Source organism: Dipodomys merriami, unplaced genomic scaffold (genome assembly GCF_024711535.1).
Source record: "Dipodomys merriami isolate MVZ:Mamm:240054 unplaced genomic scaffold, mDipMer1.0.p SCAF_4, whole genome shotgun sequence".
Lineage (NCBI taxonomy): Eukaryota > Metazoa > Chordata > Mammalia > Rodentia > Heteromyidae > Dipodomys > Dipodomys merriami.
Genome location: NW_027205603.1, coordinates 78,797,001 through 78,814,501, shown reverse-complemented (window position 1 = coordinate 78,814,501; position 17,501 = coordinate 78,797,001). Strand labels below are relative to the sequence as shown.

At 42.3% G+C, this 17,501-nt stretch overlaps 1 protein-coding gene across 1 annotated transcript in view; it reads right to left on the bottom strand.

Annotated features, from left to right (window-relative positions):
- Nucleotides 1-17,501, bottom strand: part of Deptor (DEP domain containing MTOR interacting protein) — a 127,330-nt gene that overhangs the window by 31,054 nt on the left and 78,775 nt on the right. Inside the window, exons 5-8 of the mRNA XM_069991328.1 lie at nt 15,992-16,177; nt 12,621-12,755; nt 9,766-9,836; nt 6,237-6,341 (exon numbers count right to left, since the gene is read on the bottom strand). Of these exons, the coding sequence (XP_069847429.1) occupies nt 6,237-6,341; nt 9,766-9,836; nt 12,621-12,755; nt 15,992-16,177 (497 nt within the window). The remainder of the gene's footprint in view (nt 1-6,236; nt 6,342-9,765; nt 9,837-12,620; nt 12,756-15,991; nt 16,178-17,501) is intronic.

The window sequence follows — 17,501 nt, the reverse complement described above, 5'->3', positions numbered from 1 at the left end:
TTTGGTGAGTATTTTATGATTTGTTATGTCAATGCCCAGGCAGGTTTGAGCAATTAGGAACCTGACCTCTCTTGGTCCAGGAGGAAAATACTATGAAATCAATAGAGCTGTGATCATGAAGAGACAAGACCAATAAGATTTGGAAAATTTTTCTTTTTTCTTTTTTTTTTTTATTGTGAAAATACCATACAGAGGGGATACAATTGCATGGGCAAGGTAATGAGTGCATTTCTTATCAAGCATTGTTTCCCCATCAACCCCCCACCCCAACCCCACCCCCCACACCAAAGATATATAGTTCGTTTTCGACATAAGATCTTGTACATCTCATTGGTGCAACGGGTTCACCTGTGAAAATTTTTCTTTTATATGAAAAAAAAATCAGATTTTAAAGGGAAGAGAGAAAAATGGCCAGTGTTTCATCATGGTGACTATTTCTATATAAATATACAAAGAAACAAGCAAACAAAAAAAGAGGCCCAGAAGCCCACATCCATCAATTCTCCACAGCAGGAAACAAACAGAGAAGCCAGGAGGCTTGAAATCCCTCTGAGACTTGGCACAAGGCAGTTTGAAAACTTGAATACAATTTCTCACCAGACTTAATTATTCCCACAAGAAAAATAAATAAATAAACTTTCCAGAAAAGACCAAGGATATCTTTTGTTCCTTATTTGTGATTAGAGCTAAATTTCCTTTTGAGTCCAAGAACTGAATGGTCTGCGCTAACAAGAAGTGAGTGTTTTGGAATTTTCTCTATCACGCTGTAGGATCTAGACTTGACCCAAGTGAGGAGTTGGTGCCAAGAACAAAATTATTTATTTTGTCTTCTTCAGTCCAGGTGAACATGTGATCATCCTAACGATGTGCTTTGAATAGAACATAATTCTCTTCCCTAGAATAGTTCACCAAGGTTTTAATGGCATTTACTATTTATTGGGCTCTGCCTCAAGGGTTTGCATTTCTTAAAATAATACCATGGGAAATATGTTGGCTGAAGTAGGGACAGCAATACCAGGTTTGAATCTACCTCTAACATTTACCAACCGGATAGCCTTGGGAAAGCTCACCCACTTTTCTTACTGATGAAGTAGAAAGACATTTTCTACCCGTCTTCAAAAGGTGCCAGAACACTATAAACTATATCATGGATATGAAGTATTTGGGGGAACATACTGCAGATGCTCAATAGGTGAATTTCCCTTTCTATAGAAGTTCCCTTGTATTGAATCATTCACAAAATTTGCTTTAAGATAGTAGCTGGTGGCTCAAGCCTGTAATCCAAGCTACTTAGGAGGCTGAGACTTGTAGGATCAAAGACAGTCCAGCAGAAAATTCTGGGACATGCAGGGAGGGAAAAAAGGAAGGAGGAAGAAGGTAGAAAGAGAAGGGAGGGGGGAAAAGCCAAAAGAGAAGGCTAGAGAGAGTAATGGAGATGGAGGGAGAGAGGGAATGAAAAATGAAAGAAGGAAGAGAGGAGGCAGACGGGTGGAGGGGAGGACGGAGAAAGATAGAGACAAAAACAGAGACAGAGATAGAGACCAAAGTGCTTTGAGCACATAACATGTCATGTCACTGAACTACAAAGCTGTACAATATAATAGTGTAGAAACTGCTCAGATGAATTCTGTGCTATTCTCTAGCATACAAAAATGATTGTGTACCTCCAGAGAAAATAAAAATAAGAACTACATAAGTTATTAGTTTACAAAATGAAACAAAAGCTCAGGAAAACCCACCTATACAAATATATAAAGTCTTAACCAATTGACAGTGGCTATGCATGTCAATCAATAGAGATGAATGAAAGCCAATTAAATTCCCTGTATACTTGGCTGAGCAATCCCAGGCCTCAGCTGCAATGTAATTCATTGCTTTCCTCAAAGGAAATGTGTTTTAAGTCAAGGCCTCATGTGAATGAGTGCATGCTCAGAACTGAAGCACTATGCCAAAAATAATCCACACTGGGTATTTTTTTTTGTGGGGAAATAAAATATAAAGTCCTTCCTACAGCCAAGAGTTCCATTAGAAAATAAATATTTGGCTTCGGCAAAGAGACAAGAGCCCACCCTTTATGAACCTAGCCAATTCTCCTGCTGTGCCTCTTCGGTGCTGTGCCTACTGCAGTCTTGGAAAAAGTAGGACAGTGTCTCTAACCCTTACTGACATAGCCAAGGAAGCTTCCAGAACTGCCCAGGAATATAGGGAATGGCAGGACAAGATCTGCAATACAAGGACAGAGCCAGCACTTCATCATACCAACACGGGTTACCCAGCCCAGCAGTAAAGTGCTCTTCTCCCTTAACACCATTCCTTGATGGCCATCTTCTTTATCTTTCCCCTTTTCTTGTATGTAAAACAAAGCCAAAGGGCACATATCTGACACCAGAGAGGTGGAGGCTCACATCCTAACTGTATTGGTTTACCTCACTAGGAAAAAAGTCTGTGGAGAAGATGAAAGTATTGGATAAATGGATGGTAGGAATTATCTGTAGCTTTCTGACTTCTAAGTCCTCTGATGCATGGTCCCAGAGAATGGAGAGATCAATATCCTATAGGAAAATGCACAGAGCACTGAAGGAAACAATGCTAATGAAAAGTTACTTCAAAACAGAAAACCAGGGCTGGGAATGTGGCTTAGTACTAAAGTGCTTGCTTAGCATGCACGAAGCCCTGGGTTCCATTCCTCAGTACCACATAAACAGAAAAAGCCAGAAGTGGTGCTATGGCTGTGGTATAGTGCTAGCCTTCAGCAAAAGAAGTTTCAGGGACAGTACCCAGGCCCTGAGTTCAAGCCCCAGGACTGGCAACACACACACACACACACACACACACACACACACACACACACACACACACACACACACACACACACACACACACACACACACACACACACACACACACACACGCCCCAGGACTGGCAACACACACACACACACACACACACCCAAAAAATGAGAAAATGAGGAGTCTTAACATCCTCTTACACTGTTTTTCTATATAAATGAAGACAATGTATATTTATATGTGTGTATATGCCAAATGAAGATATATTTATATTTAGGTGTACATACTATAAAGGTATATGTGTATACATATACCTTCAACCTTCAAATCTATGAATATTCATACATGAATATATATACTTGTTAGATACAAATATATGACTATAAGAAGTCTATAAGAACATGAACCAGTGTGCATCATCAGAATACTTTCTTCTCTTCCTGGAATGCTGCCCTTGACATCTCTCATTGCTGCGTGTATTTCTCCCTATGTCTCTCCCCTCTTAGAATGCCCATCTCTTGAGATTTGCTTAGATGGTTGCATAGGAATATTGTTAGCCAGTCATTTGCTTTCCATCTTGTCTGCTAACTCTTATTAAAAAACTATGGGCAGAGGTATATAGATGGAAGTAGTCCTTGCTTACTTGGTAGTACTGAAAATTTGCCCAAGTAACTGGCTGCACAGAATGTAATAGAAGCTTTTCTTATTCTTTTATTCTTAAAATCAGTATCTTTTTACAATATTCTTTCTACATGATCCTTTTTTGTACATTTAAGAATATTTTGATTACATTCAACAAGTTTGCTGATTTTGCTACTTTTTTAAGGGGGTCTTCAAGTGAATAAGTAAAAAAATATATTGTTATAGGTAGAGGAAAAATGTACCTGAAATTTGCTTATATACAAGCTCTAAACAATTTTGTCTTGAGTCTGTTTAACAAATACTTATTAATTTTGAAACCTGTATCATCAAACCCTCTCTTTAAATTTAAAATGCTATTGAATATGACATGCTTGAGAAGAGAGTGAGCCTAGAACTTAGATGGGATTCTGTAGGTTAAGTACGCTGTGTACAATATATGTTTTAGTTTTACACTTATAACAAGGAGATGTGGTCACTAAAAAGTAAAAATATGTAAGACTTAATGTACTCTTGCTTTGTCAAGCTGTTTGCTCTAGTTTTCAACATCATTATGTTACTCTTAACTCCGGAAAAGTGATGTAATCTGGTAGTGATATAGTACTTCAAATAAAAGCATTTACATAATAATAAAAAAAGAACATGAACCAAAATGTTAATGGAGCTACATCTTTTTTTTTTTTTTGTCGGTCGTGGGGCTTGAACTCTGGGCCTGGGCGCTGTCCCTCAGCTCTTCAGCTCAAGGCGAGCGCTCTACCACTTGAGCTACAGCGCCACTTCCGGTTTTCTGGTGGTTTATTGGAGATAGGAGTCTCACCGTCTCTCCTGCCCGGGCTGGCTTTGAACCGCGATCCTCAGATCTCAGCCTCCTGTGTAGCTAGGATTACAGGCGAGAGCCACCAGCGCCCGGCCAATGGAGCTACATCTTATATGCCAATTACAGTCCCCATAAAACTGTTGGACTAGAAATGATTATAGGTAATCTTATTTTACTTATCTATGTTTTTCAGCATTTTTTGTGCATGTAGTCCTAAAATATGCAAAAGGTTTTTTTCAAAAAGTATTTTTTGGGTGACATTAGGGTCTGAAGTCAGGCCTTAAATAAAGGCAAGTCCTCTATCCCTTAGCCATGCTTCCTTTCCCTTTTGCTTTTTTTTTTTTTTTTTGAATAGGATCTTGCTTTTGTCTCAGGCTGGTTTAGACTGCAGTCCTCCTATTGATGCTTTCTATGTAGCTATGGGGACAGCTGTGGACCACTATACCTAAATTTATGGGTTGAAATGAGGGCCTCACAAACTTTTGCCTGGGTTAGTCTCAGATCATGATCATCCTCATCTTAGCTGCCTGGGTGGAGAGGATTACCAAGTGAGCCACTGCACAGTAATTAATTAATTAATTAATTAATGAGAGTCGGGTTTGGCTATGTGTATAGCCTAGTGCTGACTCAGAGCTCATGAGTATCCTGCTCAGCCTTCTGAATGATCAAAATCATAAATACATTAATACAGAATTGATGCTTGCATTGTCTTTGTATTTGCAGCTGGATAATCCATAAAAGATCCAAGGAAAATATAGAGGCCCTTTCAATGAAGAGCAAGCAGGTTCTGTGATGTTACAAATTCTACTCAGAGCCAGTCGCTAGCAAAGCCAAGACATGAAGCTAGACACCATAATTTCTGTTTTCATTTTCTTAGCATATGCTACCCTTACAGTGGGACTCCAGTGCACTGTTGGCAGCATTAACGCCACAGGAATGGACTTCATGTAGAACAGAAACAGCTGTTGTTACATGAGATTGAAGAAAAAATGCACACACATGCACATTTTAAACTTAACATTAGGCAAGAGAAGAAATGTGAAACCCAAGGGAGGTTTGGAGACAGGCAGGGGCTGAGGGAGTAGAGTGCTTGCCTAGCATGTGTGAAATTGGGATTTCATTCCCAGAAATAAGCATTTTAGTATACATACACACAGAGATACACAAACACACATGCATGCAGGTAGGAAAAGTGTCTTCTCTTGTTGCTGCATTTTCTGGTCTTGTCTTCAATTTAACCTCATTCATAAAGAGCAAACGACATTTGGTTGAAGTAGGCCCAAAACATTTAAAGACAGTACAACAGGTGTCAAAGAATGTAATAAGGCTCAAGGTATTCAGACTCAGTCCTGTCAGAAGAGAAAAATGACCAACCCATGGGAAGGTTCTGGAATTCAGAGATTAGAAAACAAAAAGGATGATGGGAGCGGGTGGCACACACCCGCAATCTTAGCTACTCAGGAGGCTGAGATATGAAGGATCAAGGTTTGAAGCTGCCCACGTAGAAAAGGCTGAAGACTCCATTTCTAAAATAGCCAGCCAAAGCTGAGTTGGAAATATGGCTTCAGTGGTAGAGTGCCAGCTGAGCAAGCCAACTGAATGAGCAAGGATCCAGAGTTCAAACTGGGTATTAACAAAAAAAGGAAAAGAAAGGGAAAGGGAAATGGGAAAGGGAAAGAGAAAAGGAAAAGGAAAGGAGAGAAAAGGAAAAACAAGACGGATGGACAGATGGACAGGCTGGATATATTATTATATTCCTGGAAGTGAGCAAGGCATGAGGATGATCCTGTTTTCAAAGCCAGAATGGGGGGGAGGGGGCAGAGAGAAGCAAGTGGGGGGAGGAGGAAGAGGAAAGAGGGGGAGGAAGAGAAGGAAGAGAAGAAAAAGGAGGAGGAGGAAGAGAAGCTGCTACTGCTATTACTGCTACTACTACTTCTATTGCTACTACTACTAGAAATGGCACAGAATGGGATGAGAAAACCATTGGTACCTTCATTCCTGCAGCAGCCGCGGGTCCGCTGGGGTCCACAGCCTGGATGTGACATGGCTTGCTTCCTCTCACCACAAAGCCCCAGCCAACTGCATCACCAACAATCTAGAGAGGAAGTCCACAATCAGCAATCGACAGACAGCCTCTGGCAATTCACCTGTCCCACCCAAGAGAGGACAAGCCAGAGCAGATGAAAATGTGCCCAGACACATCTTTCTCCATGCCATGTGTGGTAGAAGCACTTCGCTTCTATCACAACTGCAGGATTCTCCCTATGGAAAGTTCGCTAAGACACATTTTCCTGTGTGACAGGGGTCGGTGACTGCTGCTTCAGAAGGGTACACCTCAATACACCTGGCAGAATGCCTCTTTCATAAGTTGTTAGGACAATTTCCGGTCCGAATCCAATAAATGATGGGGAAGGTGTTACAGATATGGCTAAACCTCCTTTCTAGATCCAATCTCCTCCCCAACCTTGTTCTTTCCTCTTAGATCCAAATAATATAGTTTTTTAAAACAGGAATTTGAATTGGAAATACATTGATTCTATATAAAAAGTTGATTGAAAGTAAAATACTCAAACTATTGATTCTATACTATGATTATTATATATCTCTCCACTCATTTTAAATGTTTCTTTAAATGTTTCTTGTAAAGGCCTTACATATTGTTTCTCTATACTCAATGCTTTAAAATTAAGGTCTGTTTTGATAGTACTAGAATTTGAACTCAGGGCCTCGTACTTGCTAGTAGGCCTTCTAATGACTTGAACTATGCTTCAAGCCCAATACTAGATATTTGTACTGTATTTTAAATGCTAGGTTTTTGAAAATTCAGTATTGATCTAAGGAAGAATATTCATTTATTTTCAGTTCTAGCAAATATATAAACTCTCTTAGTAATACTAATCATTTGTTTTATCTTGAAAATCAAAACAAACACATAATTAGATTATCTGTATGTAATAACAATTTTATTTTTCTTTCATTGTAAACATTACATATTTAATTTTTAATCTCTGGGCTATCTGGTACAGAGTATTGACCCAGTACCAGGAATCTGTCTTGTCAATCAGATTTTACTTTACATTAATGAATTCCCTTCTATACCTAGTGGCTTAGAATTTTTACTACAAACGGATGTTAAGTTTCATCAAAACGTTTTTCTGCATCTGCTGAATGGTCGCATCCTGCCCCCCTTTCTCTATTAATGTAATCATCACTGATTACTAGATAGACTTTTTGATCAGCTATACTAATGAAATATAGAATAACAATAAAAATTACTGATTGTGGGAAACAGGAAGAATGTGGCCTTTGTATGTGAGTGTGTGTGTGTGTGTGTGTGTGTGTGTGTGTATGTGTGTATCTGTGAGTGTATGTGTTGGTACTGGGGTTTGACCTCAGGTTGTAGGTACTGTCTTTTAGGATTTTTTGCTCAAGGTTTATTCTTAATGATTTGAGCTACTCCTCTACTTTCAGCTTTTTGCTAGTTAATTGAAAATAAGAATCCATGGACTATGCTGCTCATGCTGACTTCAAACAGCGACCCTCAGCTCTTAGCCTCTTGTGTAGCTATGATTATAAGCATGAGCCAGTGGTGTCTATCTAGTTCAAGTGTAGCCTTCTTCTTTCATTAGGATTATTTTGTGTGTGTGTGCCATCCTGGGGCTTGAACTCAGGGCTTGTCTTGAGCATTTTTGGTTCAAGGTTAGTGCTTTACCACCAGAACCACAGTTCCACTTTCAGCTTTTTGGTGGTGAAGAGTCTCACAGACTTTCCTACTTGGGCTGGCTTTGAATTGTGATCTTCAGACTTCAGCCTCCTAAGTAGCTAGAATTATAGGCATGAGACACTGGTACCTGGCAAGTATGGCCTTCTTAAAACCTATCTTTTTCCTCTACCAAGAAAAGAAAGTGAAAAAGTACATAAGGTTCATATTTTACAAGTAGTCTTTGATCTAAAAGTTGTTTGGAACTGAGATGTGTCTTTTTTTTTCTTTTTTTCTTTTCTTTTTTTTTTTTTTGGGTCTGGTCATAGGGCCTGAACTCTGGGCCTGGGCACTGTCCCTCAGCTCTTCAGCTCAAGGCTAGCGCTCTACCACTTGAGCCACAGTGCCACTTCCGGCTTTTTTTTTTCTTTTTGCTTATGTGGTGCTGGGGAATCGAACCCAGGGCCTCATGCATGCAAGGCAAGCGCTCTACCACTGAGCCACCTTCCCAGCCCCTGTCTTTTTTTTTCTTATGGAATCATTCATTAGTATTGGCAGTTGGGTGCCAGGGCAGTTCCCAGACCTGTTCTTAACACCCATGCCAACTGAAATGAGACACACTCACAACCAGTTACCAGCAATGCTGGCACTGAAACAAAGGGCCTAAAACAAACACTTTCACCATACAAGCAACTCTCCTTTAAAAGCTGGAGACTGAAGACAAGCAGGAAAGAGTGGCGATTTCAGATCTGATGTTATCAATCAATTCGTCCTAATTTCATTTCCAAATGTGCTGCTTGACTTTCCCCTTGCTACACATATTTTATCACATGTTTCTTACATTAACTCCTCCATGCTTACTCAGCACAGGAAATAGCACTCAACCAATGTTCATAGCATGAATGAGTGCAGAAAGAGTGCTCTCCCCTAAGGGAACAGGCAAAAGTCACAAGATAGCAGGAAAGAAGAGACAAGCTTTAAAGAGGGTGTCTGTGTGTGGAGACTGAGAGGAGCAGGCAAAAGAAGGGGAAATGGAGGGGGTGAAGTCCATACGAACAGTTCAGAGTCTGTTTAAGGGAAATCAGATAGGCTGGTAGAAGGCAGAAGGGAGGTCTCAGACTTCTAAGGGCTTTCAGGATCTGCTCTCAGCTCTGTGGAGCTCCTAAGTCAGAAGCCCTTAGACCTTAGCTCGTGTTGACCTTGTTTATGGCACCAGCTCTTACAAAGGAATGACTTCTCCCACAGTTTCTCTACTTCAGGACTTTTTTTTTGGAGAGGGGGGGTTGCTAGTACTGGGGCTTACTTACAGGGCCCTGTGCTCTTGCTTATTAGCTTTTTACATTTAAGGTTTGCATTCTTCAACCCCTGGACCACATCTCTACTTCCAGCTTTTTGCTGGTTAATTGGTGATATGAATCTTGTGGACTTTTCTGCCCAGGCTGGTTTCAAACCATGATCCTCAGATCTCAGATTCTTAAATAGGACTTACAGGCATGAGTGAATGGGCTCTGCCTTCAGACTCTTAAATTGCTTTTAGGATTAGCCATAATCCAGAAGCTCTTGACATTATATGTATTGCTATTGGCCTTAAAAATTTGTAATTACATTAGAATAAGTGCATAGTGAATATCTGCTTTGAAAGGATATTATATGAATTACAAATCTTGTATTTCAGGGCCTTAAAGTCAAGAAGCCAACTGTACAATCATGTTAAAGACAAAATGAAACATGAAGAAACATTTTCAATGTAGTCCATAAGCTCATACATGGACACACTGACAAGCAAAAACATCAGCAGGAAAAAAGGAGCAAGCCTTACCGTGAACGTCTTCCTGGCGTACGGAGCCCCAGGAGTGAGGAGTTCCTCAGATGTGACCGGTCTCTTCAGCACTGAGAGACAGACACAGTGTCAGCAACAAGCACGCCCACGGCCTGCTGCCCTCACTCAGCTGACATTCATTCAGCACCCCGTGCAACCACCAATAAGCGGGAATGACAAGAAGAAAATATCAGCAAATAGCCTGAAATCTAGCTCAGAGACAGAGGGAAGGGGAGTTAGCAAACAAAACAAGCAAGCAAACAACAACAACAAGCAGTAAAGGGAAGGGGTACAAGAATGTCAGGAAAGGAGTCAAGGTTAGAATGAAATTCATCTAATAAAGAAAACAGTCATGACTTCTATGTATTTACATTCTCCTCTCCCTCCCTCTTCTTTTCTTTCTTTCTCCCTCTTCCCTCTCCCTGCTTCCTTCTTCCTTCCCTTCCTCCCTCCCTTTCTCCTTCCCCTCTACCCCCCCTTCCTCCCTTCCCTTTTTTATTTTTGGCTGATTCTAGGACCTGAACTCAAGGCCTCACACTCTTGCTTTTTTTTTTTTCTCCTCGAGACTGGTTGATGCTCTACCACTTGAGACACTCCAATTTCCAGCTTTTTTTTCTGGTTAACTAGAGATTTTTTTTTAATCTTGGGGGTTTGTCTGCACAAGCTGCCTTCAAACCTCAATCCTCAGATCTCAGCTAGGATTACACGTGTGAGCCACAGTACCAGCCTTACTTCTCCCATTTCTTCCCTCCAAATCCTTAAAACAAATTTAGACATTTCAAAGTCATAAACATACTTAATTTTAGCAGTCTGATAGCCACGCTTCAGCTGCTAAGCCCCTGGGGCCCACCACCCACAATGTATTGTACCCGTCTCATACACTCAAGCTTCACTTTCAATGAATAACACCTAGGAACCTGGGGCACTGCCCATACTGCCCTATGTCCTGAGGAGTAATATTAGTGACCTTCCCCAAGGATTTACACGGCACTGTGCTAGGTGCTGCATCTCCACTATTCACTTAGTCACACGAGACTAATGAGTGAGGCTCCTAGCTATTCCTGTTTTATATGTGAGAAAACACGCATGGAAAAGTTAAATTGCTCATGTCTAGGGTTCTAGAGCTAATGAAGGGGTAGGTAGCAGAATTAGTGTCAGATTTGGGCATTGGATGGCCTGGTCACAATGTCAGCCACTGGGTCACGTGGTCCCCGGTGCCATGCTGTCTGCAAGTGGATAGAGTCGCAGAATCTTAGAAGAAAATGATGTTGAGTGTTCTCTCCTAAGACTTCTGTTTTCATTGGCCACTATGTTACCCATCAAGCCCAGAGACAGCAGCCAGTACCTGACCTGCCACTGCCCTGAACCTACCAAAATGAACCTTCCCGACCTGCCTGTGCTCATTGAGAACTGGAAAACGGGTCTAGAACTAGTGTCTCATGCTTGTGTTACATGATCAGGATGAGATTTTGAGAATGTCGGCTAAAGGACAGCCAAAAGGTCTGAGAAACTCCATCTCAAATTAACCAGCAAAAATCTGGGCTGGAGGCATAGCTCATTTGGTAGAGCACTAGTTGTGAGAAACAAAAAAATTGAAGGACTAGAAAGAGACTGTCCAAAACAGCAGGTGGATCACAGGACAGGGACATAGTAATATGGTGGTTTCTTTCTTTTCACTTTTAAAATGGAATATCAAAGACTTTTATTAGCATATTATCTATCTATCTATAGATGGTTGGGTAGATAGATAGATAGTGCCAGTATAAGGGCTTGAACTCAAGGCCTTATATTCTTCCTTATCTTTTTTTTTTTTTTTTTGGGGGGGGGGTCCGGTCGTGGGGCCTGAACTCTGGGCCTGGGCGCTGTCCCTCAGCTCTTCAGCTCAAGGCTAGCACTCTACCACTTGAGCCATAGTGCCACTTCCGGCTTTTTTCTTTTTGCTTATGTGGTGCTGAGGAATCGAACCCAGGGCCTCAGGCATGCAAGGCAAGTGCTCTACCACTGAGACACCTTCCCAGCCCTCTTCCTTATCTTTTTCTCTCATTTATACCACCTTTCCATTTTCAGCTTTCTGCTGATTTGGAAATAAAGAGTCTTACAGAATTTTCTGCCTTAGCTGGCTTAGAAATGTAGTACGCAAATATCAGTCTCCTGAGTAGCTAAGAGTATAAGAATGAGCCACTGGTGCCTGGCTAATTAGCATACATAACTTGTAACATTTCTGTGCATGTACACAATGTACTCTGATTGCTTGTTAGGATGAATTTATCAGCAATCTTTGAGCCTAGCTTTTTTTTAAAATGGAATATGAAGACCATGGAGGCCATGAATAGATTGTGACACTCCTTGGCAGGGTGCCAAGGGGTCACAGAGATTGGTAGGTTTGCAGGTCTCCCTTCTTTCTTCCTTACGAGTGCTAGGCCCTGGTGGGTCCTGGGATTTTCCACAACCTGGGGAGGCATTATGTCTCCTGTTATGGTGAACACACTGCCCGAACACCTCTGAGGACAAAGAGACTCTTCTGGGAGAGCTAATGGCAGAAAGGCCTCCAGTGATTTGAGCAACCATCTCTTGGAAGAGAACTCTCATTATTAAAGTCATGTATTTCTCTCAGGAACAACCAACCACAATCAAGGCCATAGGTCAGCTTAAAGACTCAGCTAAATCAATGCAACTGCATGTAACTGTAGGGCAGTCCCTGCTTGAGACAAATGAAAGCCTGTCTTGAGACTTCATTTCAGGTGACTCTCCCTCCTCTGGTGGGCCCTACTTCTTCTTCTATTCAATAGATTTCCTCCACCTCAGAATCTGGCACACTGGCACATCGAGGAGCATGGCCACTCTCGCATGCTTACCAGACTTGGGGTTGCAGAGCACAGGGGGGCTGCTGCTGAGGGTCGGGCTGCTGCTGAAGTAGCCGCTGCTGCCACAGCTACTCATGCTGCTCCTCCGCACAGCAGACACGATCTTGATTTCCTTGCTAGGGCTGACTGCAGAATAAGAAACATACACTGTCAGTGAATAAAGTCTTCATTCCTGGAGCTCCTGGGCTTTCAACTGCCTGATGCAGCAAAGCAAGTTACTTTTGCTAAGACAAAGCATCCTAGCCCAGGAGCCTGAAAAAAAAAGTACCTGAGGTGCATCTCTGTTGCTTAGGACAACTTGTGTCATTCTTCCACTTCGTTCTGCCTCCATTTCTCTAACTATAAGGTGAGAATAATGTTATTTTACCAGATTGTGCAGGGAGAGAATTATATAATGTATGTGAGTGAACACAGGATATTATTTCAAGAACTACCAAATGGCTGGGTACCAGTGGCTCACACCCGTAATCCTAGCAACTCAGGGGGCTGAGATCTAAGGATCAAAGTTCATAGTCAGTCTGGACAGGAAAGTCTGTGAGACTCTTATTTCCAATAAACTACCCCCCCCCCCAAATAAAACCCCAGAAGTATAGAACTGTGGCTCAAAGAGGTAGAGCACTAGTCTTGAGCAAAATAAAGCTCAGGGACAGTGTTCAGGCCCTGAGATCAAGCCCCAGGACCAGAAACAAAACAACAACAACAAAACAAAAGCCCTACCAAACTTGGCCAGGCACACAGAAGCTCTGGCTTGTAATTCTAGACACTCAGAAAGAGGGGATCAGGAGGATCATAGCTGTAGCAATAAAAAGATGGGATCCTAATGAAAAATAGCTAAAGCAAAAATGGGCTGAGGGCATGGCTCATGTGGTTTCATGCTCATCTAGCAGGTGCAAAGGCCCTGAGTTTAAACCATCAAACCAAGAACTCCCCAGTCAAAACATTCCCTCCCAAGAGATAAGCTCAAAGTAATAGCTACTCATGTAATGAACTAACAGTGATGGGGTAAGCCTCCCGATTTGTATTAAACCATATGCACTCAACATCCTGGAAGATGGAGCTTAAAATACAAAGCACCTATTCAGGTGTTAGGTAAAGTAGTGTCTTCAATTTTCTGAGTTGGTTCTTCCTGCCATGGAGAAGTCAGGTTGTCTCACAGAGAGTATCGATAAGGACAGAAAAGAAACTATGGGGAAAATTCTGTTCACTGCCTGAAACATGAGAAACAAACAACCCACTGCTGGCATTATGGGATGTTAGTCACTCTATCCTCTTCCCCATCTATTCTGGTTGATTGGACCACCTCAAGAAACAGGTAAACCTCAGTACCAGTGAGAAAGGAAATAGCTCAGCTGCTGTGTGTCCTTAAAAGGACACAGTTCCTGGGGCCTTTAGGCCTGGCCAGGTTGACCTTGGAGCACAGGCTTGGGTTGCTGACCTTTAGCTACTTTTTATTTTCTCCTAGTAGCCCTTGCTTCATTCGCTCCTCCACTCAGCTGTGTGTTGAGGAACGTGGAAGCTATAGAGCCAAGGCGGGGTGGCATGAAGCAGGCATTAGGGAGTGATAGAGCTGGTGAGTCCCAGCTCCGTCCACCCCTTGGAACCTCGGGGAAGCTTATCAACTGTTCTCGGTCTTTTTCTTCTACCTGTAAAAGGGAGATATGAAAAATCCTTTCTCTATGGTTATGATAAGAAATAAATGAGAAAATGCATGCAGCCAAGCTTTTTCCTAATGCCTGCACACAGAAATGTCTCACTATGTAGAGTTTGTAAGTGTTCTTATTGCCAGCTTCTATTCATAACCAAAAGGTGACATTTTCATTTCAGGATGGGTTTAGTTTGGCACTCCTAACCCGAAGACAACAAATTCTTTGACTCCATTCCAAGTTTTCAGAGGAGTTGAAATGATCATTTTCAAATGGCTCACTCACTGTTGTTTTTTTTTTTTGTATTTTAAGACTGTCTTGCTATGTAGACTAGGCTGGTCTTGAACTTAAGATCCTCGCACCTCTGTCTTTTGAGTGCATAGTTACACTGTGTACCACCACACCTCATTTTCACTCTCCTTCTCTGTTCTCCTCCTTCCCTCCCTCCCTGTCTCCTCCCTCCCTCTCCTCTTTCCTCCCCCTTTCCTTCCTTGCTCCTTTCTGAGAAAGGTCTTGGTGTGAAGTCTAGGCTGGCCTTGAACATGTGATCCTTCTGACTGTGCCTCCGAATGCTGGGATGACAGGTGTGTGACCCATCTGGCCATCTTATCCTCTTGTTTGGAATGACGCTTGTTTCAAGTTTCCCTTTTCTGGGTGAGTGGGGTTGCCTCTGGCTGTCAATCACCACCACTGGGGATTCCCAAACACTAACTGTGGACATGCAACTACTGGCTTTACACCTAGAACCACATGCAGCTGTGCTTTATGAGCTCTTCTTTTCAAAGTTGTTTTTCTTTTTTTGCTTTTTTGGTCATGGGGCTTGAACTCAAGGCCTGGGCGCTGCCCCTGGGCTCCTTTTGCACAAGGTCAGTGCTCTACTTCCGGTTTCCTAGTGGTTAACTGGAAAAAAAAGAGTCTCCCAGGGACTTTCCTGCCCAGACTGGCTTTGAACCATGATCCTCAGATTTCAGCCTCCTGAGTAGCTAGGATTACAGGTGTAAACCACCAACTCCCTGTATCTTTTTTTAAAATACGCTGTTCACCTTTCACAGCTGATGGATACATGTTGGGCTGCCTTTTAATTGTTGACATTTATGCCCACAGCAGACCTTTATTGATCCCCAGTCCTTTCAAAATTATTGTTTAGAAAATGGAATCATTATAGAATGTATACATTCTAAACGTTGTATAGGGGTGCATGCCTATAATCCTAGCACTGAAGAGGCTGAGACAGTATGATCGAAACTGGAGTACATAGCAACTTCAAGTCTCACAAGCAAGCAAACAAACAAACAAGGCACCAGTGGCTCACACCTATAATCCTAGCTATTCGCAGGCTAAAATCCAGAAAGATTGAGGTTTAAAGCTAGCTCAGGCAGGAATGTTCACAAGATTCCATCACCCAAAGAACCAGCAAAATGCCTGCTGGCGGTGTGACTCAAGTGGTAGAGCACCAACTATGAGCAAGCAAACTGGAGGCCCTGAATTGAAACCCCAGTACCAGCAAATAAACCAAAGCAAATAAAGCATTCATTTACATAAAATGAGCATTTCCAGGGTTTTCTATACTTCAAGTACATAATTCCATCATGACCTCATGACATTTAAGCTTGCAACCCAAGAATGACTTTTCAAAAACAGAAACTTCTTAATTATGAGTATAGCAAGTTTTGCAGAATAGAATTTCCCAATGGCGCATCCACCGCAGGGCTGGCATACCTGACATAAAGCTGGTGGGTTTCCGATTGTCATGGCTCTGCTTCCTTAGGCAGAAGGGACTGTCATGAGCCTCCTGGGAAGAGGGAGACTTCTCATTGAGCAGCTCCATCAGTCTTCGCCTCCGACGGAAATTCATTCGGAACTGGTAGAGAAGGTTGCTGTCCACAAACGGGTGCTTGTTGGACACTGGGGACAAGAAATGACAGAGGAGGAATGTCTGGCATCCTGTGTGCCACGCAATCCTATCAGGGGACTGCAGCCAACAGGGGCAAAAGTCTCAAGAAAGAGTTTAGTTCTATAGATGCCACATGGGTTTGTGCTCGGCCCCACATGGTCCTAAATTCTTTCCAAGTATCATGCACTAAAAATATACTCACCAATTCCTCTGGGAAGCTTTCCCTGACCTCACCTGCAACCTGAGCTGTCTACTCTCCATGTTTCCTATCGGTCCATGTCTCCCCAGTAGAGTTACTTACTACATTTGGTCCTCACTCTGTTCACCTACCTTAAACACCAAGTGGTCACTGCTGCTATTGAATTATGTGATTCCAGCAGTGTGTGACACAAAGCAGCAGCTCATTTTTGCTTTTATTTAACCATTGTTTTGTCTTTTTTATTTGTTGGTCATGGGTCTTGATCTCAGGGCTTGGGCACTGTCCCTGAGCTCTTTTGCTCAAGGCTAGTGCTCTACTACTTGAGCCACAGCTCCACTTCTGGTTTTTGAGTGGTTAATTAGAGATAAAAGTTTCATGGGGTCTTTTCTTCCAGGCTGGCTATGAACAGCAATCCTTATATCTTAGCCTCCTGAGTAGCTAGGATTACAAGAGTGAGCTATTGGTGCCCAGCTAAACATTGTTTTTTGTTTGTTTTTGTGGGTTTTTTTGGGGGGAGGCTTGAGGCTTGAACTCTGGGCCTGGGCGCTGACCCTCAGCTCTTCAGTTGAAGGCTCGCTAGCACTCTACCATTTGAGCCACAGCACCACTTCTGGCCTTTTCTGTTTATATGGTGCTGAGGAATTGAACCCCCAGGGCCTCATGCATGCAAGGCAAACACTCTACCACTGAGCCACCTTCCCAGCCCTAAACATTGTTTTTTAATGTGTGTGGTTCTGTGGATCAAACCCAGAGACTTGTAAATGCCAAGCAAATGCTCTGCTACTGAGCTATAGTCTGTGTGTGTGTGTGTGTGTGTGTGTGTGTGTGTGTGTGTGTGTATGTGTGTGTGTGTGTGTGTGTGTGTGTGTGTGTGTGAACTTTGGGCCTGAGCACTGACCCTTAGCTTTTTCACAAGGCTGGTGCCTTAGCACTTGCGCCACAGCTCTACTTCCAGCTTCTCAGTGGTTAATTGGAGGTAAGAGACTTTCTTGAACTTTCCTGCCTGGGCTGACTTCAAACTGCCATGTTCAGATATCACACGTTCCTGAGTATTTGGATCACAGGCATGAGCCACCGATGCCTGGCTTTTTTTTTTTAACTTTTCATTTTGAAATAATTATAGACTCACAGAGACT